We start from the raw sequence: 25,029 nt of genomic DNA, 5'->3' as shown, positions 1-25,029 counted from the left end.
AAGTTATAATTCCTAACATACTTTGAGAATATTTTTATTTTAGTAAAGCTTCCTGGAGACTAATAATTCTCAATATTCAAAATTTGTTTTATATTTGTGGGGATGACAGACTGAGACTAATTTGGGGATAGAAGAACTCTTGGTTTGGCCCTCTAAAATATATACCTAGCAACCTGTTTGTCAGATGTGAAGGTCCTTCAGAGCATCTAGGCTAGATCTCGTGAAGCAGTGATATTGTGTTTTTAAACTGATCTGGAGATTGCCTGAACAAATCAGATACTGCTTTTAGTATACAAAGTGATGTCAACTCATCTTGCATAAAGTGCAGACAACTATAACGTGAGAGAGAATGAAAGGAGTGTAAAACAACAACAAAAAGACTTTTTTATAGGACAGTCGTTGAGGCAGTTATTGGCAAAAACTGGAATAGAACAAATCATAAACTATGAAAATGATCTGAGAGAAATATAAGCAAATACAAACCACTATGTCCTTAAGAGCTTTTTTTTTTCCTGCTTAACTTTACCACTTATATCTAACAAAAGTAAGTTAATCAACTTGTCACTATGGATTTAGTGAAAACATTATAATATAATATGAGATGCATTTCAATAGTCTGTCCTCAACTTTCTTAGGTCTCAATATCACAGATAAATAAATCACAGATAAATAAATAAATATCACATCTGTGTTTCTAGATAGTTCTAGGTAAAGCATGCAGAGTTATAAAGAGTCATAGTCCTTGGGGCTTCCCTGGTGGCTCAGATGGCAAAGAATCTGTCTGCAGCGCAGGATACTTGGGTTCAATCCCTGGGTCAGGAAGATCCCCTGGAAAAGGGAATGGCTATCTACTTTAGTATTCTTGCCTGGAGAAATCTGTGGACAGAGAAGCCTGGCAGGCTGCAGTCCATGGGGTCATAGAGACTTGGACATGACTGACCGACTAACATGTTCACTTTCATAGTCCTTGGGAGAAATTAAAAAGCATTTAGGATTTGCCCTAATATCTTTTCAAAATGACTGGAATGTTACAAGAGCCAGAATTTAAATTATACTAGCCTTTGTGTGTGCTTAGTCGCTCAGTCGTGTCTGATTCTTTGGGACCCCATGGACTATAGCCCGCCAGCCTCCTCCATTCATGGGGATTCTCCAGGCAAGAATACTGGAGTGGGTTACCATGCCCTCCTCCAGGGGATCTTCCCAACCCAGGGATCAAACCCAGGTCTCCCACATTGCAGGCAGATTCTTTACCATCTGAGACACCAGGGAAGCCCCTATACTAGCATAAGTATCTGAATATATAATCTTTAAATGCTTGGGTTTAATTTGGCTTTGGATGAACAACCCTAGAGACCACTAGTACAAATCTAATTTGTCTTCCAGGAAGCAAGATCAATGGACCCGGGAGAACATCAAATATTACAAGGATGACCCATTTTGGAAACACGCAGGCTATGTTATGGCACAAATGGATGGGCTGTATTCAGGGGCAACAAAGAGAGCTATGTTAGAAGGAACAAAGGTAAGATTTCTAAAAAGCCACTCAGGATTTATGTGGTATGGCAAGAATACTGAAAATGGTCTTTAAAATTACATTCCAACTAAGGAGAAGATCAAATTAGGGCTAAAAAATAAATTTCTTGCATAGAAGTACAGCCTTATCTATCTCATTACTAGAACCTGACTCGATGTTGGACACAAAATCCAAGCTTAATACACAAATAAACCAGCTTGTTTCTGCATCCTGTCAGTCTTGTTCATGTGCCCTGGGTCAGGTTAAAGTCTGATATGAATGTACTGGCTATTTGATTAACCTTCTAAAGCTAGAGTTTTAGACAATATGATAAAGAAAAATGTATAAGTTTTTAAAAGTGTGCAAGTACTATGCTTTCCATCCTCCTCAGCACATGCACACACATACACAAACACACACACAACCCAGGCTCACATGTCAGAGTTTTTTCTGAAAAGTTTACTGAAGCATTGAGGATAGAAAGGTACTGTTTAATATACTTCCAAAAACTAGGAAGATTTTATTTCCTGGTGGTAATATATATAACCACACACACACGTGCACGCACACACACTGGACAGAATATATAAAATAACAGTTTATAGAAAATAGGTGCAAAAAGTATTGTTAATCACATGAGCTTGGCCTTGGTAATAAAATTAGAAATGCAAATTAAAACCATACTGAGAAACGCTTGTTGTTTAGTCACTAAGTTGTGTCCAATCCCTTTGTGAGCCCATGGACTGTAGTCCGCCAGACTCCTCTGTCCATGGGACTTCCCAGGCAAGAATATTGGAGTGCGTTGCCATTTCCTTCTCCAGAGGAATCTTCCCGACCCAGGGCTCGAACCCACGTCTCCTGCATTGGCAGGTGGATTCTTTACCACTGAGCCACCTGGAAAGCCATACTGAGAAATATTTTCTCACTTATCAATTTGGCAGAAATTCCAATGTGTGAGAGTGTACTGTGTTGATGAGGTAATAAGGGGAAAAAGACATTTTCCTAAAAGACTGGTGGGAATACAAAATGGCATATCTGCTATGGACAGTTTGGCACCCAGCACCAAAATCACATACTCATTTATCCTCTGACGCAGGATTTCCAGAATTATCACAAAGGTTCACTGGCAACAATAGAAGCCTATTCACTGCAGATAATTTACAGTAGTGAAAAGACTGAAAACGGCCAAAGACATGGAAGACTGGTTGTACGAATGATGTGGCTGTAAACAGGAATGAGGTGTATCTCCATATACTGCTATGGACTGACCTTCAGAATCTGTTATTAAGTGTAAAAAGTAAAGACCAGTGTATATCGTGTGCTGCCTTCTGCATAAGAAATTGAGATAGATAGATAGATAGATAATAGATGATTGATAGATATGTGATAGATAGATAGATAATAGATGATAGATAGATAGATGATAGATTTACTCATATTTTCAAGGAGAAACAGCAATGAAAGTGTAAACCAATAACTAAAAGATAAATGAAAGGAGAGTGGAGGGAGCAGAAATGAAAGCTACATTTCTCTGGATGTAAACTGCTTTTTTACATTTGACTTTGAAACCATGTAAATGCTGTTCATACTTAACAAAATTTTTTAAAGCAAAGCAACTCCTGAGACCTGAAAATGCATGCACACAAATATACTTAGTGGTATATCAAGTTCATCGTATAACCATATGGGCAACAGTTAAATGACGTCAAAACAGAGTTATTGAACTTCCCTGGTGGTCCAGTGGTTGGGACTCCACACTTTCAGTGCAGGGGACATGAGTTCGGTCCTCAGTCAGGAAACTAGGATCCCACATGCCACACAGCATGGCCAAAACAAAAGAGCAAAAAACAATTATCCTCAAAAAGCAGGGCATCCTCCATGGAACAGATGCTAAGGATAAAAAAATCACCAAAACAAAAATAGACAGCCTTGACTTGTAATCTTACTTTAGTAAAAATATTGATATTGCTATTTTGAAGTCTGATAGAATTTGATAGATGAAGATAAAGTAAAGAAGTATATTAGATAAAAAGATTTTCAGCACAAGAGAAGTTAATGAAGTAAACACGCTGTGTATTTTTTAATTAACATATAGGTAGGAAATCATTACTTTTAACTTCCTTAATAAAAAAAAAAAATGTACAATTTCCTTTCTTTGTCCCTTGAAAAAGCCTAGAAGTAATGACAATAGCCTTGACCCAGTAGCATTTAGTCTTCCCCAGGAGGATATGGTCTATCTTAAACAAGACATAGAAGCACTAGCCATGAAGAAAAAGATTGGGAAATTTGACTAATTAAAATAAGAATTTCTTTTTATCAAAAGAAAATATAGAGACTGAAAAGATAAGCTGCAAACCAAGGGAAGATATTTACAATACATTTAACTAACAAAGGATTTGTATCTAAAATACATAATGTCAACAAATTTTTAAAAAGAACATACCCAGTAGAAAAATGGGTAACGGGCACAAAACATCAACAGGAACTTCACAGAAGAGGAAATACAAATGGCCAATAAACATGTGAAGAAATGCACGATTTCAAGAAAATGCATCATAAAGCCACAATGAAATCCTATTACACACCAGAATTGGGAAATCCCAACCACTGTTGGTGTAAGTAAACTCATACAACCACTTTGGAAAAGGATTGGACATTACTTGAAACATTTGAGGTTAATACATATTCTACAACCTGGCGGATCCACTCCAAGATTAGATACAGTCTTGAACATGGGGTCCACATATGTAAAAGTTCACAGCACCATAGTTTACCGTGAACTGTAAACATCTCAAATGTTTATCCTAAGTATATTGTGATACCATATGTTCATGTAATGGGATACCATATAAGAATGAAAATGAATGAACCATTTGCACACTATCAACATTGATCAATATAAAAAAATAATTTTGAGCAAAAGAATGCACATGATATGATTCTATTTATCCATATTCTAAACCAGGCAAAGTTTTAAAAATATATTGCCTAGGGATTTATACATAGATGATAAAATGATAGGAAAGCAAGTAATGAACAACATGAAATTTAGCAGAGTGGTTACTGCTGGTGGGGAACAGAAATGAGATTGGTGACTTTCTAAGGCACAGCTAGTATTCTATTTAAAATATTTTATTTTTTAACTGGGATGCAGGTACATAGTTTATTTTTTATTATTTTTTTCTTAAAATGTGCATATACATCTTCATTCTTTCATATGTATGATATCATTCTTGATTTTTAAAGGCAAAAAATTTAAAGGCAAATTACAAACTGAAAAAATCATGCAATTCATATCAGACTTAAGGAGCTCTTAAAAGCAGATAAAAAAGAATAACCTAGTAGAAAAATAAAGCATGCTAACAGTTCACAAAAAGTAAATCCAAAGATTCTTAAATATATACTTAGCCGTACTAATAAATGTCAAGATAAACTACAGTGAGGGGACTTCCCTGGCAGTCTAGTGGCGAAGACTTCGTCTTCCAGTGCAGGGGAGTTCCATCCCTGGTTGGGGAACTAAGATCCCACATGCCTCATGGCCAAAACAAAAAACAACACATAAAACAGAAGCAATATTATAACAAAGTCAATAAAGACTTTGAAAATAGTCTACCTTAAATGTAGCTACCAGATACTGTTTTTTCCTTATCAAATTGGAAATAAACTAATTGTTTAATTCTTTGTTGAGGCTGTAATAGTATAATTGAAGGAAGCCCTGTGAAGATAATATGGAAATATCTATTAAAATCAAAATCATCTCTAGAAAGGTATTCTACACAAAGTTACACACATAGAAAATAATGTGTCCAAGGCTGATTATTGGAAGATTGTCTTTAATAGTAAAAGACTAGAAAACCACCTGAAAGTCCACCAATAAAATACTGATTTAAAACATTATAATGCATTCATTCATTAACATACTGTTTAAAATAATGAGGAAGATTTTTACATCCAATATGGAAAGGTCCCCAAGATACCAAAAGATACGAAGAGGAAAAAAAAAATCAAGGTGAAAAGAAGCACATAAAATATACTGTCATTTATGTTTAAAAAAATGTATTTGTAAGGCATTTTTAAAAAGATTCCCTGGAGGAGGGCATGGCAACCCATTCCAGTATTCTTGCCTGGAGACTCCCCATGGGCAGAGGAGCCCGGTAGGCTATGGTCCATAGGGTTGCAGAGTAGTACACGACTAAAGCGACTTAGCACATACAAGGCATTTTTAAAAGTCTAGAGAGAGACGCTAGAAACCAGTTCAAGTGGTAAGCTGGAGACAGGATTGAGGTTTGAGCAGAGAAGAGGAGTGGAAAGAATTTCCACTATAGATCTTATGACAGCCCACTCCAGTGTTCTTTCCCGAGAAGTCCCATGGACAGGGAAGCCTGGCAGGCTACAGTCCACAGGGTCCCAGAGTCAGACATGACTGGGCATGCACATATGTATGTATGTATCACTCGTGCCAAGACTGAAAAAACTTGCGGTAGAGAAATGCAAGCAGAGTGCTTTGTTTGTTTTCCTCTCCCAGAACCCACTCCTCAAATCTGTGGATAACAGGCTAAAACGTCTTGTAAACTATAAAGTAATAAAAATTATTTCATAAAGAACAAAAAAATCTAGGTATCTGTTACATGAGGGACTCTTCACAAAGGAATGATGTAGTGGATACCTAACAAGGGGAACCCTCCCGATAGAAAATGACATGTGATAGTAACAAATCAATGTTAAGTGCAGTCTTTGTCTTTCCCCAGCCCATCACCCTGTTCCAGATTCAGTTCCTGAATGCTATTGGAGACCTGCTGGATCTGATTCCCTCACTTTCTCCCACAAAAAACTCCAGCCTGAAGTTTTTTAAGAGATGGGACATGGGACATTGCTCTGCCCTTATTAAGGTGAGTAGCCTTTCTCATTGTCCTTCTTCTGGTCCGTGGAGATTCTTTCTATATGTCACCCAAACATGGCATCTCATCAGCCCTGCTGTAGTTACATATCACCTCATGGGTTCCTCTGTCATGGAAGTTAAGAACTGGAAGGAACTGATAGAGGGAATTGGATGTACATGATGTTTTCTCTGTTTGGACGCTAGTGGTAAAGAACCCACCTGCCAATGCAGGAGACTCAAGAGATGTTGGTTCGATCCCTGAGTCAGGAGGATCCCCTGGAGGAGGAGCTGGCAGCCCACTTCAGTATTCTTGCCTGGAGAATCCCATGGACAGAGGACCCTGGCAGGCTACAGTCCATGGGATCACAAAGACTCAGACACCACTGAAGCCACTTAGCATGCACACAGCACTTCTATTTCTTCCATCATTTTTCTCATGCTGTATGTACCTGCCACTCCTACACTCTAGAATCTTCCATTTTGGAAGCTAGGACAGAATCTGTCTTGTGTACATTAAAGGTTGATTTTCCACTACCAAATATAGCAATAAACACCTCAATAGATGTAATCCTTGTACATTTCCCACATTTGCAGTCAGTTATCTGTTTACTTCACTGTGATTCTGGCTATAGGTTCTTCCTGGATTTGAGAACATCTTTTTTGCTCACTCAAGCTGGTACACATATGCAGCCATGCTCAGGATATATAAACACTGGGACTTCAACATCGTTGATAAAGACACCAGCAGCAGTCGCCTCTCTTTCAGCAGTTACCCAGGTAACTAAATTTAGAGGGACATCTCAGTACTTTGAGTCCTATTTCAGGATAAAACCTTGGTGATTCAGAGTAACTGGAGTGGATTAAGAAATGTTTAGTGATTAACATATATTAATGAAAACTGGTTTTTAGAATGCTGTTTGAAGAACTATAACTCTATTATTTTTACTTAAAGTAGTATGTCATAAACTATGCTAAGAGGGTTGCCAAAAATTGGCAACTTCTACAAATGCCAACTGAGTATTTATTAAGTACAAGTCACTTTCTGAGGCTCTGCAGTGGACACAAAGATGAGCAAGAAAGATCCTGATTGCAGTTTCTCCTTGAGAGCCTGTCTCCAGTACTCTTTTATATGATTTTTTTTTTAGTCGAAGTATGGTTGATTTACCCATTTCTCTTATTCTTTGCAATATCCACAGGACTTTACCTAGTGTGTGGCAACATGTACTTAAATAAATTTTTGCTGAATGAATGAGTGAATGAATGTACAAGCTTATAGGTCTTTGTGTGTGTGTGTGTGTGTAATAAAGTTTTATTAAAGTATAAAGGAGATAGAGAAAGCTTCTGACATAGGCATCAGAAGGGGGCAAAAGAGTACCCCTTTGCTAGTATTAGCAATGGAATTATATACTCTCCAATGAATCCAAAGAATGTCTGGAGGTTGTAAAGACCTCACCAGACCTACTCCCATAATTTACATTTTAAGATGACAGAGTTGGCCAGAAGGTTTAATCCAAAGATTGTCCTCAGGCAGAATACATCCTTGTAAAGGCCAGACCTGCTCCCATAATTTATGTTTTAAGATAACAGAATTAGCCAGAGGGTTTAATCCAAAGACTGTCCTCAGGCAAGATACATTATTGTTATATAGTCACTCACAATCTGTTAATGAAAAGAAAGGAATGTCATAAAACTTAGAATGGCACCAGATAATTCATCCCTGGCCATAAAATGATTGACTTGAATCTTGTAGAAGGGCAGATTACCAACAAATAGTTTCATTTATATAGATTAGGGGAACAATACCTGAGTAAGTAGGTTGGGCCATTTGGCGGAACCAACTTGAAGATAGAGTCATAGCTTAAGACAACATTTCCATAAGAAAAAGAAATGTATTGGTTAACTCAAGGTTTGAGAGTAGTTAGCTTCAGGTGAAACCAGGTGTCATGGCAACACAGCATTTTAGGAGAAACCTCCTTTTAAATTTGTATAGAGAAGAAAAAACATCGCTGGTTTGTTTCCTCCTGCCGCTTAAGAGAGATAAAAATGTCTGGCACTTGCAGCCTCTTTCCTCCGTTTGGAGACCCCTGGCCTTCCTGCCTGTTACCCTCTCATTCCCCCCTTTTCTTTTAGGAGAATTATGTTGCCTAGGGAAAAGGGGTGTCGTTCTCATTCCATAACTGCTCCTGAGCTGACAAGGGACGTTGTCCCAAGCTTATAGGTCTTATACTAACAAGACAAATAAAATACAGATAATAATGCTACTGCTGAATACTATATAGGCTACAAAAGAAGTATTAGAAATGTTGTGAGTATTCAAAATTGGGATAACTCACATCTGATTGTTGGGAAAAGGGAAAAAGTTGACATTTGAGATGAACCATGAGTGATGACTAGAATTTGAGCAAGTAGAAATGGATGAGAAGGGACAGTCTTTGTAGAGTAGGAATTGCAAATTCCTGTGCCTAAAGCGGGGGCTTCCCAGGGGGCTCATGTCTGCAATGGGCTTCCTACGTGGTGCTAATGGTAAAGAACCACTTGCCAATGCAGGAGATGTTAGAGGTGTGGGTTCGATCCCTGGGTTAGGAAGATCTCCTGAAGGAGGGCATTCTCTCCCTGCCTGGAGAATCCCATGGACAGAGGAGCCTGGTCGGCCACAGTCCATGGAGTCGCAGAGTTGGACATGACTGAAGAGACTGAGTGTGCACACATGCATGCCTAAAGGGGATGAGAAGATGATACAAGTGAATAAAAGGGGTCAGTAAAAGTAAATAGAAGTGGAAACAATTATAGCAAAGACAGGGTCCATTGAAAGGGAGTCAGCTGTTCAACACCTACTGACTGTTGTCACCCGGACATGTCCTGGAGATCAGTATTTCCATATCCTCTAGCTTCTCAAGAGAGAAATATGGATTTAAAAAACAAAATCCACTGTGTAAACCCCTGAAATTGTATCTGATGACTGGGATTGCCCTCAACAGCTGGTTTGCAACCTCTACAGGAAACATTACCAGCAAAAAGACAAGGGGGAAGTTCTTACCCAACATCCAAGTGTCCTACATGGGTATGATGTGGACACCAAGCTCTAATTACAAATATGCAACTTACAGGGTGGTTATACCAATCACCTGTCATATCTACCTTTGAAAGAGTATTTTTGTCAGAGTATTATTGCCTCTTCTGGTTCTGTTGTTCTTGATAATACTAGCTTTACTCTATCAGGAATTCTGACCAGGGGAATAGTGGTCTGTTTTACTGTCCTTGTGACCTGATCCTTCCTTGAAGACCACTTGGATTTCATCTTTGTTGTTGTCTGCTGAACTGTTTTAGTATTGAGGGGGAGGACTCCTTTCTGCAAGTTAGACCATGCTTTGATTCTTTGTTCCAAAATTTAAGTACAGCAAGATACTGAGACAATGAACCATGCCTACTCTGATAAAACGCAAAATTCAACTGCTACCTGAAATCTTTGCTTTCAAACCTCTTCAATCTTAACAGTCCTGGATCCCAAAAGTAGTGAGGGGGAAGGCCATGGAGGGATTTCATATGAAAACGTTTGGCTTGCTGATATTTGCATGTATTATTGTTGTTCGGTTGCTTAGTTGTGTCTGATTCTTTGTGACCCATGGACTGCAGCACACCAGGCTTCCCTGTCCTTCCATCTCCTGGAGGTTGTTCAAACTCATGTCCATTGAGTCGGTGATGCCATCCAACCATCTCATCCTCTGTTGTCCCCATTCTCCTCCTGCCTTCAACCTTCCCCAGCATCAGGGTCTTTTCCAATGAGTTGGCTCTTTGAGTCAGCCAAAGCATTGGAACTTCAGCTTCAGCATCAGTTCTTCCAATGAATATTCAGGGTTGATTTCCTTACAGAATAGACAGATACAGAAGTATAGATATAACTGAGAGAAAACAAAAGACATCTTTCTTACTCCAAGATTTTTTTATAGGAGCCAGTGGAGCACTGTAATTCATAATTTCTGTAATAAACTGCTTTGTTCTCAACAGCAAACATGAAAACTATGTAGAATTTTATTTATATTAGAAAGAATTATTTAATTAAGCAATTGGTCACATTGGATTCATTCAATAGGTGTGGAACTAAGCTTTGCTGTGAACTCTATGCCATGTGAAGGTACTGTTGATCCCAGAAAAGAAGCTGGGTGATTTGTTTTTCTTTGGTGGAGGAATGCCACGGTAGATTGAGTGAATTAGGATTGTGATGTTGGTTTTGTATTCAGAGTAGCAGGACTTAGAGGTTCTTCCTAATATGGATAAATATACTAAGAATTGTTGAGTCAGAACTGATAGATCAAGTCATGATATAATTTATTCATCTACGATTTTCAGTTAAAATGTGCTAGACAGAGTATTTGTGATGGAAAACAGGACAGACAGTCTCTGTTCTAACAAAATTTTACCTTCTGGTGAAAAATAGAGACAAACAAAGAAAGCAATGCTTAAAGTGTGATTTGTGTAATAATAGGGCAGAGTAGTTTGGGGATGATGAGCAAACTTTTAAGAGAAAGTAAAGTTTATGTTAAGACACAAAAGCAAGTGTAAATTTTAAATTGGCCAGACCAATTGGGATAACAGGATAATGTTCCACATGGAACATAGCACATGTAAAAGCCTGTAGGCAAGAAAAAGTTCAGAGAAGCCCAGAGGGAGGGAATGAAGGGCAATGCAAGACCATTAAAGTGAGAAGTGGAAGTGACATTAATAGATTTGCAGTTTAAAATTACAAAATGCCAAGCTCCTGAGCAGTGGACAAGAGAGGCTTCCAACAGAACGTGTAGAAGGCTGAGGCAACAATCCAGGCAACTCAAACCACGTAACGTGTTATAGATCAATATATGGATAGAAGATTGATATTCATCTTCAAGAAGAAAAAAAAAATATGACTGCTGAATTACTATAGCAGATCTTGACTTTCTGTATATTTCTGTTGTTGTTGCCAAAATCCTTGAGGGATAATTGCCTAGTAAGAATTATTACAAGGGCACTCCCAAAACTGTCCTCCAGCATAGAGGGGTAGGAGGAGCATTAGTAATCCTTCACTGTGCCTTGGTCAGTACTGCAAAAGGATTTGCTTATCCCAGCACACCCAGACTTATTCAAGCCAATCTCATGCTCTGTGTTCACCAAGAGTCCCAGCTGACTTCATAAAAATAGAGGAGGTTATTCAAGGAAACAAATTAATATATTATCCCCAATTTTAATCTAGAAAGGTCTTAAGGCAGTGTCCAGGATGACAGAGTAGAAAAATTCTGAACTCATGGGCTCTCATGGACACACTAAATCTACAGCTAAGTATGGAACATTTCCCTCTGAAAAAGATCTGAAAACTAGACAAAATGCTTCCCACAACACAAAATAAAAGGAACACATTGAGGCAGGTAGGAGAGGCAGAGACATGGTCTTGCAAAAGACCTCTCCCCTTATTGCATGCAGCAACACTGGACAAGGAGGACTCTCATGAGCCTACCACTTCTCCAGGAGGAGTGAGGGATTGGTGCCCCACCCTAGGCTCCCTAGCCCCTGGGGTCTGCCCCAGAAAGACGAGCCCCCAAAACTCCTGGCTTAGAGACCCAACAGGGCTGAGCTCCAAGGATTCCAAAGTGCAATAGGAATGTGAAATTCCCCTATTAAAGGATTTTGCATGTGATCTTACCCTCAGAGCGAGCAGAGTAACAGTAGCTTGTAAAGGGCCATATGTGAAGGAGATTCATTGTCGGTCTAAAGGCATCAGCTGGAGAGGCAGGGGACAGTTGAAAAGCTCCTGGGCTTCCCTGGTAGCTCAGTGGGAAAGAATCTGCCTGCCTGTGCAGGGGACGCGGGTTCGATCCCTCGTCTGGGAAGATCCCACATGCCGCAGAGCAACTAAGCCTGTGTGCCACAGCTACTGAGCCTGGGCTCTAGAGCCAGGGAGCTGCAGCTACCAAGCCCGTGTGCCCTAGAGCCCGTGCTCCACCGCGAGAGAAGCCACAGCAATGAGAAGCCCACGCACTGCAATTAGAGAGTGGCTCCCACTCGCCTCAACTAGAGAAAAGCTTGCACAGCAACCAAGACCCAGCACAGCCAAAAATAAATAAATAAGAGCAAAAAAAAAAAAACAACCCTCCTGAAGGCAGAGGCACTGATGGACCTGGTTGTTGCATTCTCCACCTAGCATGCTAGAACAGGTTGGTGAGCTTGAATACAACACCAGCTGCCTAGCTAAGCAGGCAGGATGAATGGTGGTGACATTGTCCCACGTCCTTGCTGAAGTCTGCAGGTACAGTGGTCGCACCACTCCCCCACCTCCTGGCTGTGGCTGGAGAGCTGTCTTTCTGAAGCCAGTGAGCGCGCCCCACCCGCTACACTCCCCAGCAGTCTTGCTAAAGCCGCCGCTGAGCACGTGCAACCCACACAGGGGACACGCTTTGATCCCTTGGCCTTGCTGGCAAAGGACACTAGCATTCCTGAGCTCCACAGGGCTGTAACCACCAGAAAGACAATTCTCAGCAGGCAGACACCCCCAGGGCACTGCACAGACAGCAAGTGGAAATAAAACCCAAGTATTCCTGTGAAAAAAACATATTTACTTAGCCTGGAGCTTCAGCTTCAGACAGGCTTCAGGTTTCCCACTCCTCTAGAGGCTAAGGAGACATAGCCAGGGAACATAAGCTGGGAGACATGCTGGCACACCCCCTTGGCCTCACTATAGCTCGGAAACACTTCCCAGATAAAAGGTTATACACCGGGACTTCTGTGGTGGTCCAGTGGATAAGAATCTGCTGTCCATGCAGGGGAAAGAGGTTTGATCCCTTGTCTGGGAAGATTCCACATGCCACAGGGCAGCTAAGCCCGTGTGCCAAAACTACTGAAGCCCACGTGCCTAGAGCCCTCCCTTGCTTTGCAACAAGAGAAGCCACCATAATGAGAAGCCCATGTACTGCAAATAGAGAAAGCCTGCTTGCAGCAACACAGGCCCAGCACAGCCAAAAATTAATTACTTAATTAATTTGAAAAACAATTTAAAAAAAAGCTTATGTACTTTTCTGGATCCTTAGTTTCTGCCACCATCGCTAGGCTCTCCCTGGTGGAGGAAATGGCAACCCTCTCCAGTATTCTTGCCTGGAAAATTCCATGGACAGAGGAGCCTGGCAGGCTACAGTCCATGGGGTCGCAAAAGAGTCAGACACGACTTAAACAGACAACACATATGTAAAATAGATGACTAATAAGGACCTTACTGTATGACACAGGGAACTCTGCTCAATATCTCTAATGGATGTGGGGAAAAGTGAACCCTTGTTACACTAGTTGGTGGAAATCTGTATTGGTGTAGCTACCATGGAAAACAGTATGGAAGTTCCTCAAAAACTAAAACTACAACTATCATATGACCCAGCAATTCCACTCCTGGATACATATCCAAAAAAGAAAAAAAAAAGCCAGAAACACTACCTTGAAAAGATATGTGCCCCCCAGTGTTCATAGCAGCATTATTTACAATTACTAACACATGGAAGCAACCTGTGTTCATCAACAGATGACTGATAGAGAGGATGTGGTATATATATTATATATATATACACACACACACACAATGGAATACCACTTAGCCATAAAAAGAATGAAATTTTGCCATTTGGAACACATGGATGGACTTGAAAGGCATTATGCCAAGTGAATTATTTCACTTATGTCAGACAGAGAAAGACAAATACTATATGAAATCACTTATATGTGGGATCTAAAAAATACAACAAACTAGTGAATATAACAAGAAAAGAAGACTTATAGAGAACAAGCTAGTTGTTACTGGTGGGGAGGAGAGAGGGCTTACAGAGGGTAGGGGGACTGGGAGGTACAAACTATAGGGTGTAAGATAGGTTACAGGGTACATTTTACAACTCAGGGAATACAGCAGATATTTTGTAATAAGTATAAATGAAGTGTAACCTTTAGAAATTGTATTAAAAATAAAATTTGTTCTTGTCAAAAAAAAAAAGATCTATTGATTTCTATTGCACTGAAGCTCTAAATCAATCAGAGAGAATCAACATGTCAGTAATCCTGAGTCTTCCCATCCACAAATATTGTTTCTCTATTTAGGTCTTCTTCTTTAATTTGAGCAATTTTTTTGTAGTTTTTAGTATATTGGGCTTACATACCTTAAACTTATTTGAATCCTAAGTGAATTTTGATGCTACTGTAATCAGAATCAGTTTTTTATTCCCTTTTCCAATTGTTCATTGCTTGTATGTATGCATTAGTTATCTATCACCATGTAACGAGTCATGCCCCAAATTCGTGACTTGAAGCAATGACAGTAATCGTTTAGCATCTCATAGTCTCTATGGATAAGGAATTTAGATAGGGCCCAGTTAGGATGGCTTGTGTCTGCAAAGACTCAGAGCCTGAGGGGCTGAAATCTCTGATAACTTAACTGAAGCAAAAGGATGTACTTCCAAGGTGACTCACTTCCATGGTCAACAAGATGCTGCTGACGAATCGATTCCCTCCATGGGCCTCTCTGTAGAACTGCTCAAGTATCCTTGAAACAGGGCTCCTGGTTCCCGCAAACCAAGTGATCCAAAAGAACAAGGCAGAAACAGCAGTGACTATTATGACCTAGTCTCAGAAGTCACATGCTGTCACTTCCACCACATTCTATTTATTAGAAGGAGGTTGTTATGATTAGTCCACACTCAAGAAGAGGATGTTAGAATCTATCATTTCAAGGGAAAATTGCCAAGGAATTTGTGGAAATTTTAAAACCATCACAATATCAAAATACTATTTTTTGTATACTTACTTTTTATCTTGAGAACTTTCTAAGTTCATTTATCATTCTAATAACTTTTTTTTTTTTTGGTAGATTTCTTGGGATTTTTCTAGATGCATCATCAGCCCATCTCTGCAGGAAGACAGTTTTACTTCCCCCTTTCCTTGTCTGTCTTTGTTTTCTTCCACGAGTGTACTGGATAAGACCTCCAGGACTGTAGACTATAGACTAGAAGTGGCATGGAAATCCTTGCCTAGTTCCTGATCTTAAGTGAAAAAGTATGCATTCACCATTAAGTATGATGTTAATTGTAGGCTTTTTGTGGATACCCTTTATAAGGTTAAAGAGGATTCCGTCTCTTACTACTTTTATGTTTTTATCATAAATAAGTGCTGCACTTTATGCAGTTCTCGTTTTCTATTAAAATGATCATCTAATTTTCATCTTGTATTAATATAGTGAGTTGCACTGATTAATTTTCAGATGTTAAGTCAACTTGGCATTCCTTGGGTAAGCCCCAATTAATCATAATGTACCCTGGAGAAGGAAATGGCAACCCACTGCAATATTCTTGCCTGAGAAATCCCATGGACAGAGGAGCCTGGCAGGCTACAGTCCACGGGGTCACAAGAGTCGGATATGACTGAGTGGCTAGGCCACCACCACCATACAGTTTATCATTTTTACTTGTGGGAGGAATCACCCAATTTCTTTGTGTTGCTACTGGAATGTTCACCCTATGCGCATTTTTATTGCCTTTTAATGCATCTTACCCAAATGTTTTCCATATTAACAAAAGTCTCACAAGAGCTCCTCTTCGAAGTCTTCCCTAACTCAGGCAGAACCAGCTACCCGTCCTTTCAGCTTCCCTGGTGCCTGTGGGTAACTTCTTCAGAGCCCATGTTCCATATTCACGTCTGCATCCCCAGGGCCAGTACAGAGGCTTGCACATGGCAGTCATTGAATAAATATTTATGGAGGCAAGGAAGGAGGAGAAAGATAATGGAAAGAAAAAGGAAAGGAGACAGCAGACAGATTACAGACAGGTTTCCATCCTGATGTGGACATGTGGAAACTGGAGAGAGAAGGATGGGAAATTCAGTGAGAGGTGGAGAAGGGCCTACTGAAGAGATCATCATCTCTATCACAATCTCACTGTCTTCTCTTCATCCTGCCCTCCCTTTTATTTTTTTTAATAAACTGCATGTTTTTAAAACTAATTTATTTAGCACCCTCCCTTTATGCTGTTGATTTGAAAATAAGAGTCTAAGATGTTCAGGAATTGTTATCAAGGCATCTCAGATGCACACCTAGACAGTGTAGGGATTGGACCCGTAAGTTGATCCTCTGTAAGCCCCCCAGGTTGCACTAGTAAAGAACGCGCCTGCCAGTGCAGGAGACAGAAGAGGTGTGGGTTCCATCCCTGGGTTGGGGAGAAATGGCAACCCGCTCCAGTATTCTTGCCTGGAAAATCCCAGGGACAGAGGAACCTGGTGGGCCACAGTCCACCAGGTCTCGAAGAGTCAGACCCCACTGAAGCAAGTTAGGACCTTAACAGGAATGACATGAATAGGACCCAACTAGTTGTGTGGGAATTAGGCAGCACCCAAGTTTTAAGTAAGTTATTTTAAACTCATTTGTGCTTAACCTGTCTTTGAAATAAAAAGAAAAAAAAGCCCCCCAAACTAACATTTGTTTAGTTCCTACTTGTGTGTCCAGCATTATAACTGACACTCAGTGTATGCATAATACACATTTGGTGTGTATTATGTCACTTAATTTTCATAAAGACCTAACAAGGAGGGTATTGTATCAGTATTTTTCAAATAAACAGGTTCAGAGAAGTTAAACAGCCTTTTCAGAACCATACTGCGCAGAGGTTGGGCAGTGTGGTTCAAGCAAAATATATCTGACTACAAAATACCCATTTTTTTGGGTTTGTTTTCAGAAATGGTTCCGTTTGTATCTAAGTTAAATGGTTAAAACTAAGAGACCGTGGACTCAAAGGGCCTCCTGGGATACGGGTGGGTGGAACTTTTGCGTGGGAACCAAAGCTGGAACCTATTCAAAGTGTTCTAATTGAGGAGTACAGTAAATAATGATGATGCCTGTGAGGCTGAGGCTTCCCGCTTAATTATCTGTAAGTGGAGCTCTCTAGAGCACACTCGGTATGTTTCACCAAGCATGCATGTGTTCCTACTTTGCATTACATCTGGGCATTCCATCGCCTCCCACACACATGTACATACCCCTTACAGTTTCCTCTGAAGCTTGTTAAAAATGCAGATTCTAAAGTGCCATCCATAGGAATTCTTAACCAGTTGATCTGGGTTGGTGCATTCAAACAAGCACCCTAGGCATTTCTAACTGATTGGGTTTCCAAATCTATCCTTTTAGACTCTGGCAGCCCTTCTGGTCTGGGCAGACATGATTTTGCTCAGCCTTCTCCTGTTTGAAGTTCCAATACTTGAAAGTAGGAACATAAAAGAATATCCTCAATGCCTGGGGAAAATGTAGCCCAGTCTCCTTCATAATCCATAATATTACTACTTTCATTTGTTATTAAATTGCCTTTATAGTTGTAAACATTTTTAATGGAGTAAATTACTTTTATTAATTTCATGTTACCTCTTTTATCTTAGCAGAACCAAAGGAGGAGAAGAAATAAAAGTAGAACTAAATAAAAGTAGAACTCGGTCACCTGTTCCAAAGACTGTAGATAGATTTTGTAGCACTTCATTCCTGCTTTCCTGTGTACCTTACTCTTTTTTTATGTTCCTCTTTGTATCTATTCAGTATCCCAGATACTGAATAGACACCCAGGAGGTGCTAGTGGTAAAGAACCCACCTGCCAATGGAGGAGATGTAAGAGATGTGGGTTCAGTCCCTGGCTCGGGAAGATCCCCTGGAGGAGGAAATGGCAACCCACTCTGGTATTCTTGCCTGGGAAATCCCATGGACAGAGGAGCCTGGCGGGCTACAGTCCAAAGAGTCGCAAAGAGTCGGACACGCTGAAGCAACTTAGCACCAGGATGCTGATAACTTCTGCCAGGCCACCCCTGCCTTGAATCTTTCCCCACCTAGCCAAAAGAAAGCTTCTTCCCTTCTATCTTTCCAGAAATTCCACCTCATTCTCCACACTTTTCTTGATTGACTGGTCCACCTCCACCCTGTTTAAACATGCAGCTCCCCATGATTCACCCTCTCCTTAATTGGTTCTAATGTCTCTGCTCCATTGTGCGTATGTCTTGTTGCCATTTGCATGACTGTTCCCCTCAATTTTGTCCGACGTATGTTAGGGTAGAAAAGGCATGTGTTGAGATTCAGTTCTAGATTTATCCCTGACAATGCTGTTTATAAGCTTTAAAAAGCTAAATACTTAAAAAAATGAAAAATAGCTCATCTAAGCACTCTTTTTGTGAAGATCAAATGAAAGTATCTATCCTTCTAAAGCAAAGTTTCTGATGTGTAGTAGGTACACTATAAATGTTAGTCACCACCATCTTCTCCTTCTCTCTTGTACGTAACAGTTATTTATTGAGCACCTACTATGTGTCAAGGGGCTTCCCAGGTGGCACAGTGGTAAAGAATCAGCTTGCCAATGCAGGAGATGCAAGAGAGACAGGCTCGATCCCTGGGTCTGGAAGATCCTCTAGAGAAGGAAATGGCAACCCACTCCAGTGTTCTTGCCTGGAGAATTCCATTGACAATCCGTAGGGTCACAAAGAATTGGACATGACTGAGCACAAGTGCACTACATGTCAAATCCTATTCTTGCCACTGGAGTGAACAAGACAGAAAAAGTTCCTGCCCTGGTGGAACTTACATGCTATGGGATAGATGGAAAAGGAAACAGTAAACAAGTAATATAACCTAAAGTAAATAACTTCTTCTTGAAGAAAAGCAAACAATTTTGATGTAGATAATAATTGAACATTGATTAAATGTACACCCACCTCTTCATATTTACTCTGTATAATCTTTGCTGTTGTTCACTATCTCCCCGTTTGCTCAAACTCATGTCCTTGAGAGCGAAATGCTATCTAACCATCTCATCCTCTGTCATCCCCTTCACCTCCTGCCTTCAGTCTTTCCCAGCATCAGGGCCTTTTAGAGTGAGGTGGCTCTTCACATCAGGTGGCCAAAGTTTTGGAGCTTCAGCTTCAGCATCATCCTTCCAATGAATATTCAGGGTTGATTTCCTTTAAGATTGACTGGTTTGATCTCCTTGCAGTCCAAGGGACAAGAGTCTTCTCCAACACCACAGTTCAAAAGCATCAGTTCTTCAGTGCTCAGCCATCTTTATGGCCCAAGAGATTATTATCACTTTAGAATAAGAATTATACTTATTGTTTTATTTGAGCTACTTCAGGATATTCAGACTCCAGTGTATGGTCTTCACGTGCCTGAATATCTAATAGTATGAATCTTTCATTGATCACATTCCTATTGCAGGGCAAAGCAGAAATGTGCTGAAAAACAAAAAACCAGCCATACTTGGTTGAAGAATAATTACTGGAAAGTGAAGGGGGAAATTGGTTGGTACCAGTTAGGTTCTTGCCAGAAAGAGAAGTAAATGAATGCCATTCTGTAAGGTAGGAAGACTGAGTCCATTGTGGAGTAGACAGAGCAAATGACTGGAAGATTTCATGTTGTGGGATGACATGGAGAACACCTTTTCTTAGGGAGGAAGCAGAGGTTTTTCCCACTGCAGCCACCTTAGTGCAGGGCTCCCGGTGGAGACTCAGAGTGGCGCAGAGGTGGGCAGGGAGAGCAGTCTGGGCATGTGACTTTTGGAGAAGCTGAAGGAATTCTACTACCGTCTCTAGGCTGGGGTCACTGCACAATGCTTGGGATCTAGTAGGTGTTTAGTTAGTAGGTGTTAGTACTCACTAAAACTAAAATAAAGTTTTAGTGAGTATCAGATAGGCTTCGAGACATCAGACAGCCCAGCATAGGTGATTGCCTTCCCCAAGGTCTGAGAAGTGATATTGTTCCTCTTTAGCTGTGGGAAAAACCTGAGCAGAAAGGTGAGTATGGTGCCAAGATATTACTTTGTTTTTTCCTTTTAAAAAAGAAAACTATTCCCGAAGTGTCACATCCATCTCTGTTAAAATCAAATGGCAGTTAGACATTTGAAAACAAAATATGTTGTGTAACTGGATTACTATTATTATACTGGCTGTTGCTAAACCTCCACAAGTTTGTGCTGTAAACTCATATGTGATTAGTATTGCTTTTGAGTGTACAGGACGGTGTCTCAGCTGGGCACATCCATGCATCCGTGGTTGGCTGGGGTGGGGTGGGCAGCTCTGTTGATCTTGGATGAACTCTGCCTCACTTTGGGGGCTGCCTAGCTAGAGGCTGGCCTTCCTGCACTAGGAGACTAGGCTAGGCTGTACCAGTTTTCTCAGCTGTAACAGGGTTATAAAAGAGTGAGAAGAAGTGTGCAAGGTCTCTTGAGGCCTAGGCTAGAACTGGCACCTTTTGTTAAGCCAAAACAGTTCAGATTTAAGGGGTGGGGAAACAGACAATGCCTCTTGCTAGGAGGTGCTGCAACGTCCCATTGCTAAGTATGGATAAAGCGAGGGGTGAAGACATGCAGCACAGATATTTTTACAGTCATGATCCTCATGCCTGACCCTGAGTTGTATGTCATTCATGTCCTTGGTCAACAATGAGTCTACTCTTTTGGAAGGAAGGAAGGTTTTTGGTCTTCAGAGTATTGCTGAAATTCAGCCTCTGTTCACTGGTGCTGAATAGAAATGCAGAGACAGCGTTTGGGGTGAAGTAGAAAAGAGTAGCTTTTATTGCTTTGCCAGGCAAAGAGGGCCACAGAGGGCTAATGCCCTCAAAACTATACGACCCACCCTGAAGAGGGTAATGAGGCGTTTCACAGCGTGAGGAGCAGAGCATGATCAGCTAATCGACAGTTCTTGGATTGGCTGGCATCAAGGTGAAGCTTCAAGCACCATCATTTCAACCAGTCTAGGGCCTTTGTCCTTGTGGCCAGCAGTTTTCATCTCTCCAGATGAAAGGGGGGTGGGGTCTGCTTCTTGTAAAAACAACTTAGGAATGTATGTCAGGCCTTTATCCATGTCTTTCAGGGAACTGGGAGTTCAGTGATTCTTCTGTATGGCAGAATTATATCCTAAATTGTTACCAGTTCCCCAGCCCAACAGCTATTCTTTTTTTCTTTCTATGTCTTCACATTTTCCAATGATTAACTCTTGAGTCAATATTTTACTTCAGAAGACAAGGACACGGGGGCTTATGGTTTCAAAAACTTTGGAGCAGTTAATGCATGTGATGTGCAAATGAACACATTTTAAGTTTTTAATGGTTTATAACATTATCTAAGTGATAGAGAATTCAGATCCCTGTGAAGGTACCCAATGAGCTACAAGAAAACTTTGAAAGGCAATTCAGTGAACTCAGAAATGAAATTAATGAACAGAAAGAATACCAAAGAGAAACTGGTATTTTCTGAATACCAACTGAAATTCGAAAATAGAACCAAATAGAAACTCTGGAGCTGAAGAACTTAATAAATGAGATGAAGCCTGCATTAGAAAGAACTGGAAATACTGGAGACCGCATGGAAGAGAGAATTAGTGAGCTCAAAGACAAATCTAGAAATGATATAGATAGAAGAGAGGAAATTAGGGTCTACAAAAAAGAAAATCCTATAGAACTATCTGACTCCATTAGGAAATGTATCATTAGGGTAATGGGTATCCCAGCAAGGAGAAGGGAGAGTGAAGAGAGTGTATTGAAAGAAATAACAGTTGCGGACTACCCAAACCTGGGGAAAAAAACTGGACATACAAGTCTATGAAGTTAAGCAACTGATGTGTCTTGTTTGTGCTAGTTCCATACTGTTTTATGACTGTAGCTTTGTAGTATAGTCTGAAGTCAGGAAGCATGATTCTTCTAGCTAGGTTCCTCTTTCTCAAGATTGTTTTGGCTATTTGGGAACCTTGAAAGTATTATGCTAAATGAAGTAAGTCAGATGGAGAAAGACACATATCATATGATTTCACTCATATGTGGAATACAAAAATAAATTAAAAATAAATGAACAAACCAAACCAAACAAAAACAAACACATAGATACAGTGAACAGACTAGTGGTTACCAGAGGGGAAGGGTGGCAGGGGGAGGGCATTTTGGGAATGAGCACACTGCAGTGTATACAGGAGGAGAAATATAATATTTACCTATACAAAAATTTATATAATGTTCAGTTCAACTGCTCAGTCATGTCCAACTCTTTGAGACCCCATGGACTGCAGCATGCCAGGCTTCCCTGTCCATCACCAACTCCCAGAGCTTGCTCAAACTCATGTCTATCGAGTCGGTGATGCCATCCAACCATCTCATCCTCTGTCGTCCCCTTCTCCTCCCACCTTCAATCCTTCCCAGCATCAGGGTGTTTTGCAGTGAGTCAGTTCTTCGCATCAGGTGACCAAAGTACTGGAGTTTCAGCTTCAGCGTCTTCTTCCAATGAATATTCAGGACTGATTTCCTTTAGGATGGACTGGTTGCATTTCCTTGCAGTCCAGGGAACTCCCAAGAGTCTTCTCCAACACCACAGTTCAAAAGCATCAATTCTTCAGCGCTCAGCTTTCTTTATAGTCCAACTCTCACATTCATACATGACTACTGGAAAAACCATAGCTTTTACTAGATGGACCTTTGTTGGCAAAGTCATGTCTCTGCTTTTTAATATGCTGTCTAGGTTGGTCATAGCATTTCTTCCAAAGAGCAAGTGTCTTTTAATTTCAAAGCTGCAGTCACCATCTGCAGTGATTTTTGGAGGCCAAGAAAATAAAATCTCTCACTGTTTCCATCGTTTCCCCATCTATTTGCCATGAAGTGATGGGACCAGATGCCCTGATCTTAGTTTTCTGAATGTTGAGTTTTAAGCCAACTTTTTCACTCTCCTCTTTCACTTTCATCAAGAGGCTCTTTAGTTCTTCACTTTCTGCCGTAAGGGTGATGTCATCTGCATATCTGAGGTTATTGATATTTCTCTCGCCAATCTTGATTCCAGCTTGTGCTTCATCCAGTAAATTTGAATTGTCAAATATTTCTTCTTTAGGTAAAACTTTTTTCCCCCACTTGAGTAACTGTTGAGTAGTTTAGTCATTGGGGCTTCCCTCATAGCCCAGTTGGTAAAGAATCCGCCTGCAGTTTAGTAATTAGGTGCCTTTCTTTTGCTCTCCAGTAGGTGGCGATATAGCGCAAGTTGGTTTTGTTGTGGGTTTTTCCTTTCCTTTTCTTCTTTCTTTTTTGCGACGGGGAGTGGGTTCTTTCCCCAGAGCTGCCTCTGGTTATTTTTGAGAGCTGCCACTCCCCGCCCTCCACTGTCTCTGTCAGGGATGTGGCCCGGGGCCCTCACTGTCACCGGTGTTGGTGGTGCCTTGCTGCTGCTGGTCTTGCTGGCGGCGCCCCCTGGGGCTCCAAGATGGCAGGTTCCTCGGCTGTGTGCAGGTCCTGGGTGTGGGGAGGGAGGGGGTGAAAGGAAACCGGGCGTCCCTGCCTAGACTGGGGTTGTGGGTGCTGCTGCTGGCGGCAGTGGGGGAGGGGGGGCTGAGTCGCGGCGCCCCTGTAGCTTGAGGAACAGGGTTGCAGGGCTTGCTGCCGCTGCCTTCCAGCTGCCTGTTGGCTGGGCGTGCTGTGACCAGGCCACCAGACTCCTGCGTGCCACCTGCCCAGCGAGCGGTTCGGGCTTCTCCCGGGCTCTGGGCCCAGCCATTGTGGCCAGGGGTTCAGGACGACAGGTACTGCTTTCACTGTTCCTCTGGTTCTTCCTCCTCCACGTGGTCCAGGCCACCCCCCTTTAGATAACAGGTGTGTGGAATTCTCCAGCATCCTGCTGTGTGGGGCAGAGGCACCTTTGTTGAGTTATGGGTGCTTTACTGGTTTTACTGGTTGTAGATTGAGGGGGAGAGATAAAGGGAGTGTCCCACACCCCTGCGATGCTGATGTCACTTTTCCAAACGGGGCACGTTTTAAATACACTTGGTAGGATAAGAAGAATATCTCTTCCGGGTTGTGCTAAGCAATAGATCTAAATGGAATTAGAGGAGAGTTGTCATTGTTTATAATTCAAGTGGCTATTTAAAAAAAAAAAAAAACCTTCTGAAAGTCCGTTTTTTAAAAGATTTTACTTATTTATTTTTGTCTGCACTGGATCTTCGTTGCTTTGTGCAGGCTTCCTCTAGCTGCTGGGACTACTCTTCATTGCGGTGCGAGGGCTTCTCGTTGCAGTGGCTTCTCTTGTTGCAGAGTGCGGGCTTTAGGGTGCACAGACTTAGTTACCCCACGGCATGTGGAATCTTGCTGGACCTGATCCGTGCCCCCTGCCCTGGCAGGCGGATTCTTATCCACTGTGCCACCAGGGAAGACCTCAGGTGGTTATTTTCTAAGTCCTGGAAGATGCTTTATTAACTGTAAGGGTTCTCTTTTGTCTCTTCATTAAATTTATTAAGAAGCTTACTATGAAATGTAATTTGCCAGCTGGCTTTCACACCGGAGTGTTTCACTCTATCCTTATCTAACATAGTGTGCCTTCCAAAGTTGCTAGTGACAGATTAGAGCAAGAATATAATTTTACATATTCAAAGAACACTTGTTTCTCTTATAGTGCAGTATTTCAGGACTTTGTCCCTCCCCTGGACCTTTTCCTTTCTTTAACTTTAAACTCGAAATTATAAAATTAGACTCCTTGACTAAAGTTTTTTGTAAGACAGTTTATCTTCTTTGTTCCGGAACTCTGGATGGCTTACTTTTTTTTTTTTTGGTCTTCTATAAACAGTCTTGCTCTTGAATGAAAGACTATTCCTTTCCTGTTAGTAT

General features: G+C 41.0%; 1 protein-coding gene across 1 annotated transcript in view; it reads left to right on the top strand.

Moving 5' to 3' along the window:
* Positions 1–25,029, top strand: part of PLBD1 (phospholipase B domain containing 1) — an 86,524-nt gene that overhangs the window by 48,534 nt on the left and 12,961 nt on the right. Inside the window, exons 4-6 of the mRNA XM_043441508.1 lie at positions 1,384–1,522; positions 6,262–6,402; positions 7,025–7,169. Coding sequence (XP_043297443.1) covers positions 1,384–1,522; positions 6,262–6,402; positions 7,025–7,169 — 425 coding nt within the window. The remainder of the gene's footprint in view (positions 1–1,383; positions 1,523–6,261; positions 6,403–7,024; positions 7,170–25,029) is intronic.

The sequence above is a fragment of the Cervus canadensis genome, chromosome 21 (assembly GCF_019320065.1).
Source record: "Cervus canadensis isolate Bull #8, Minnesota chromosome 21, ASM1932006v1, whole genome shotgun sequence".
NCBI classification, from domain to species: domain Eukaryota; kingdom Metazoa; phylum Chordata; class Mammalia; order Artiodactyla; family Cervidae; genus Cervus; species Cervus canadensis.
Note: the sequence above shows the minus strand (reverse complement) of the source record. Positions and strands in the feature narration are given on the sequence as shown.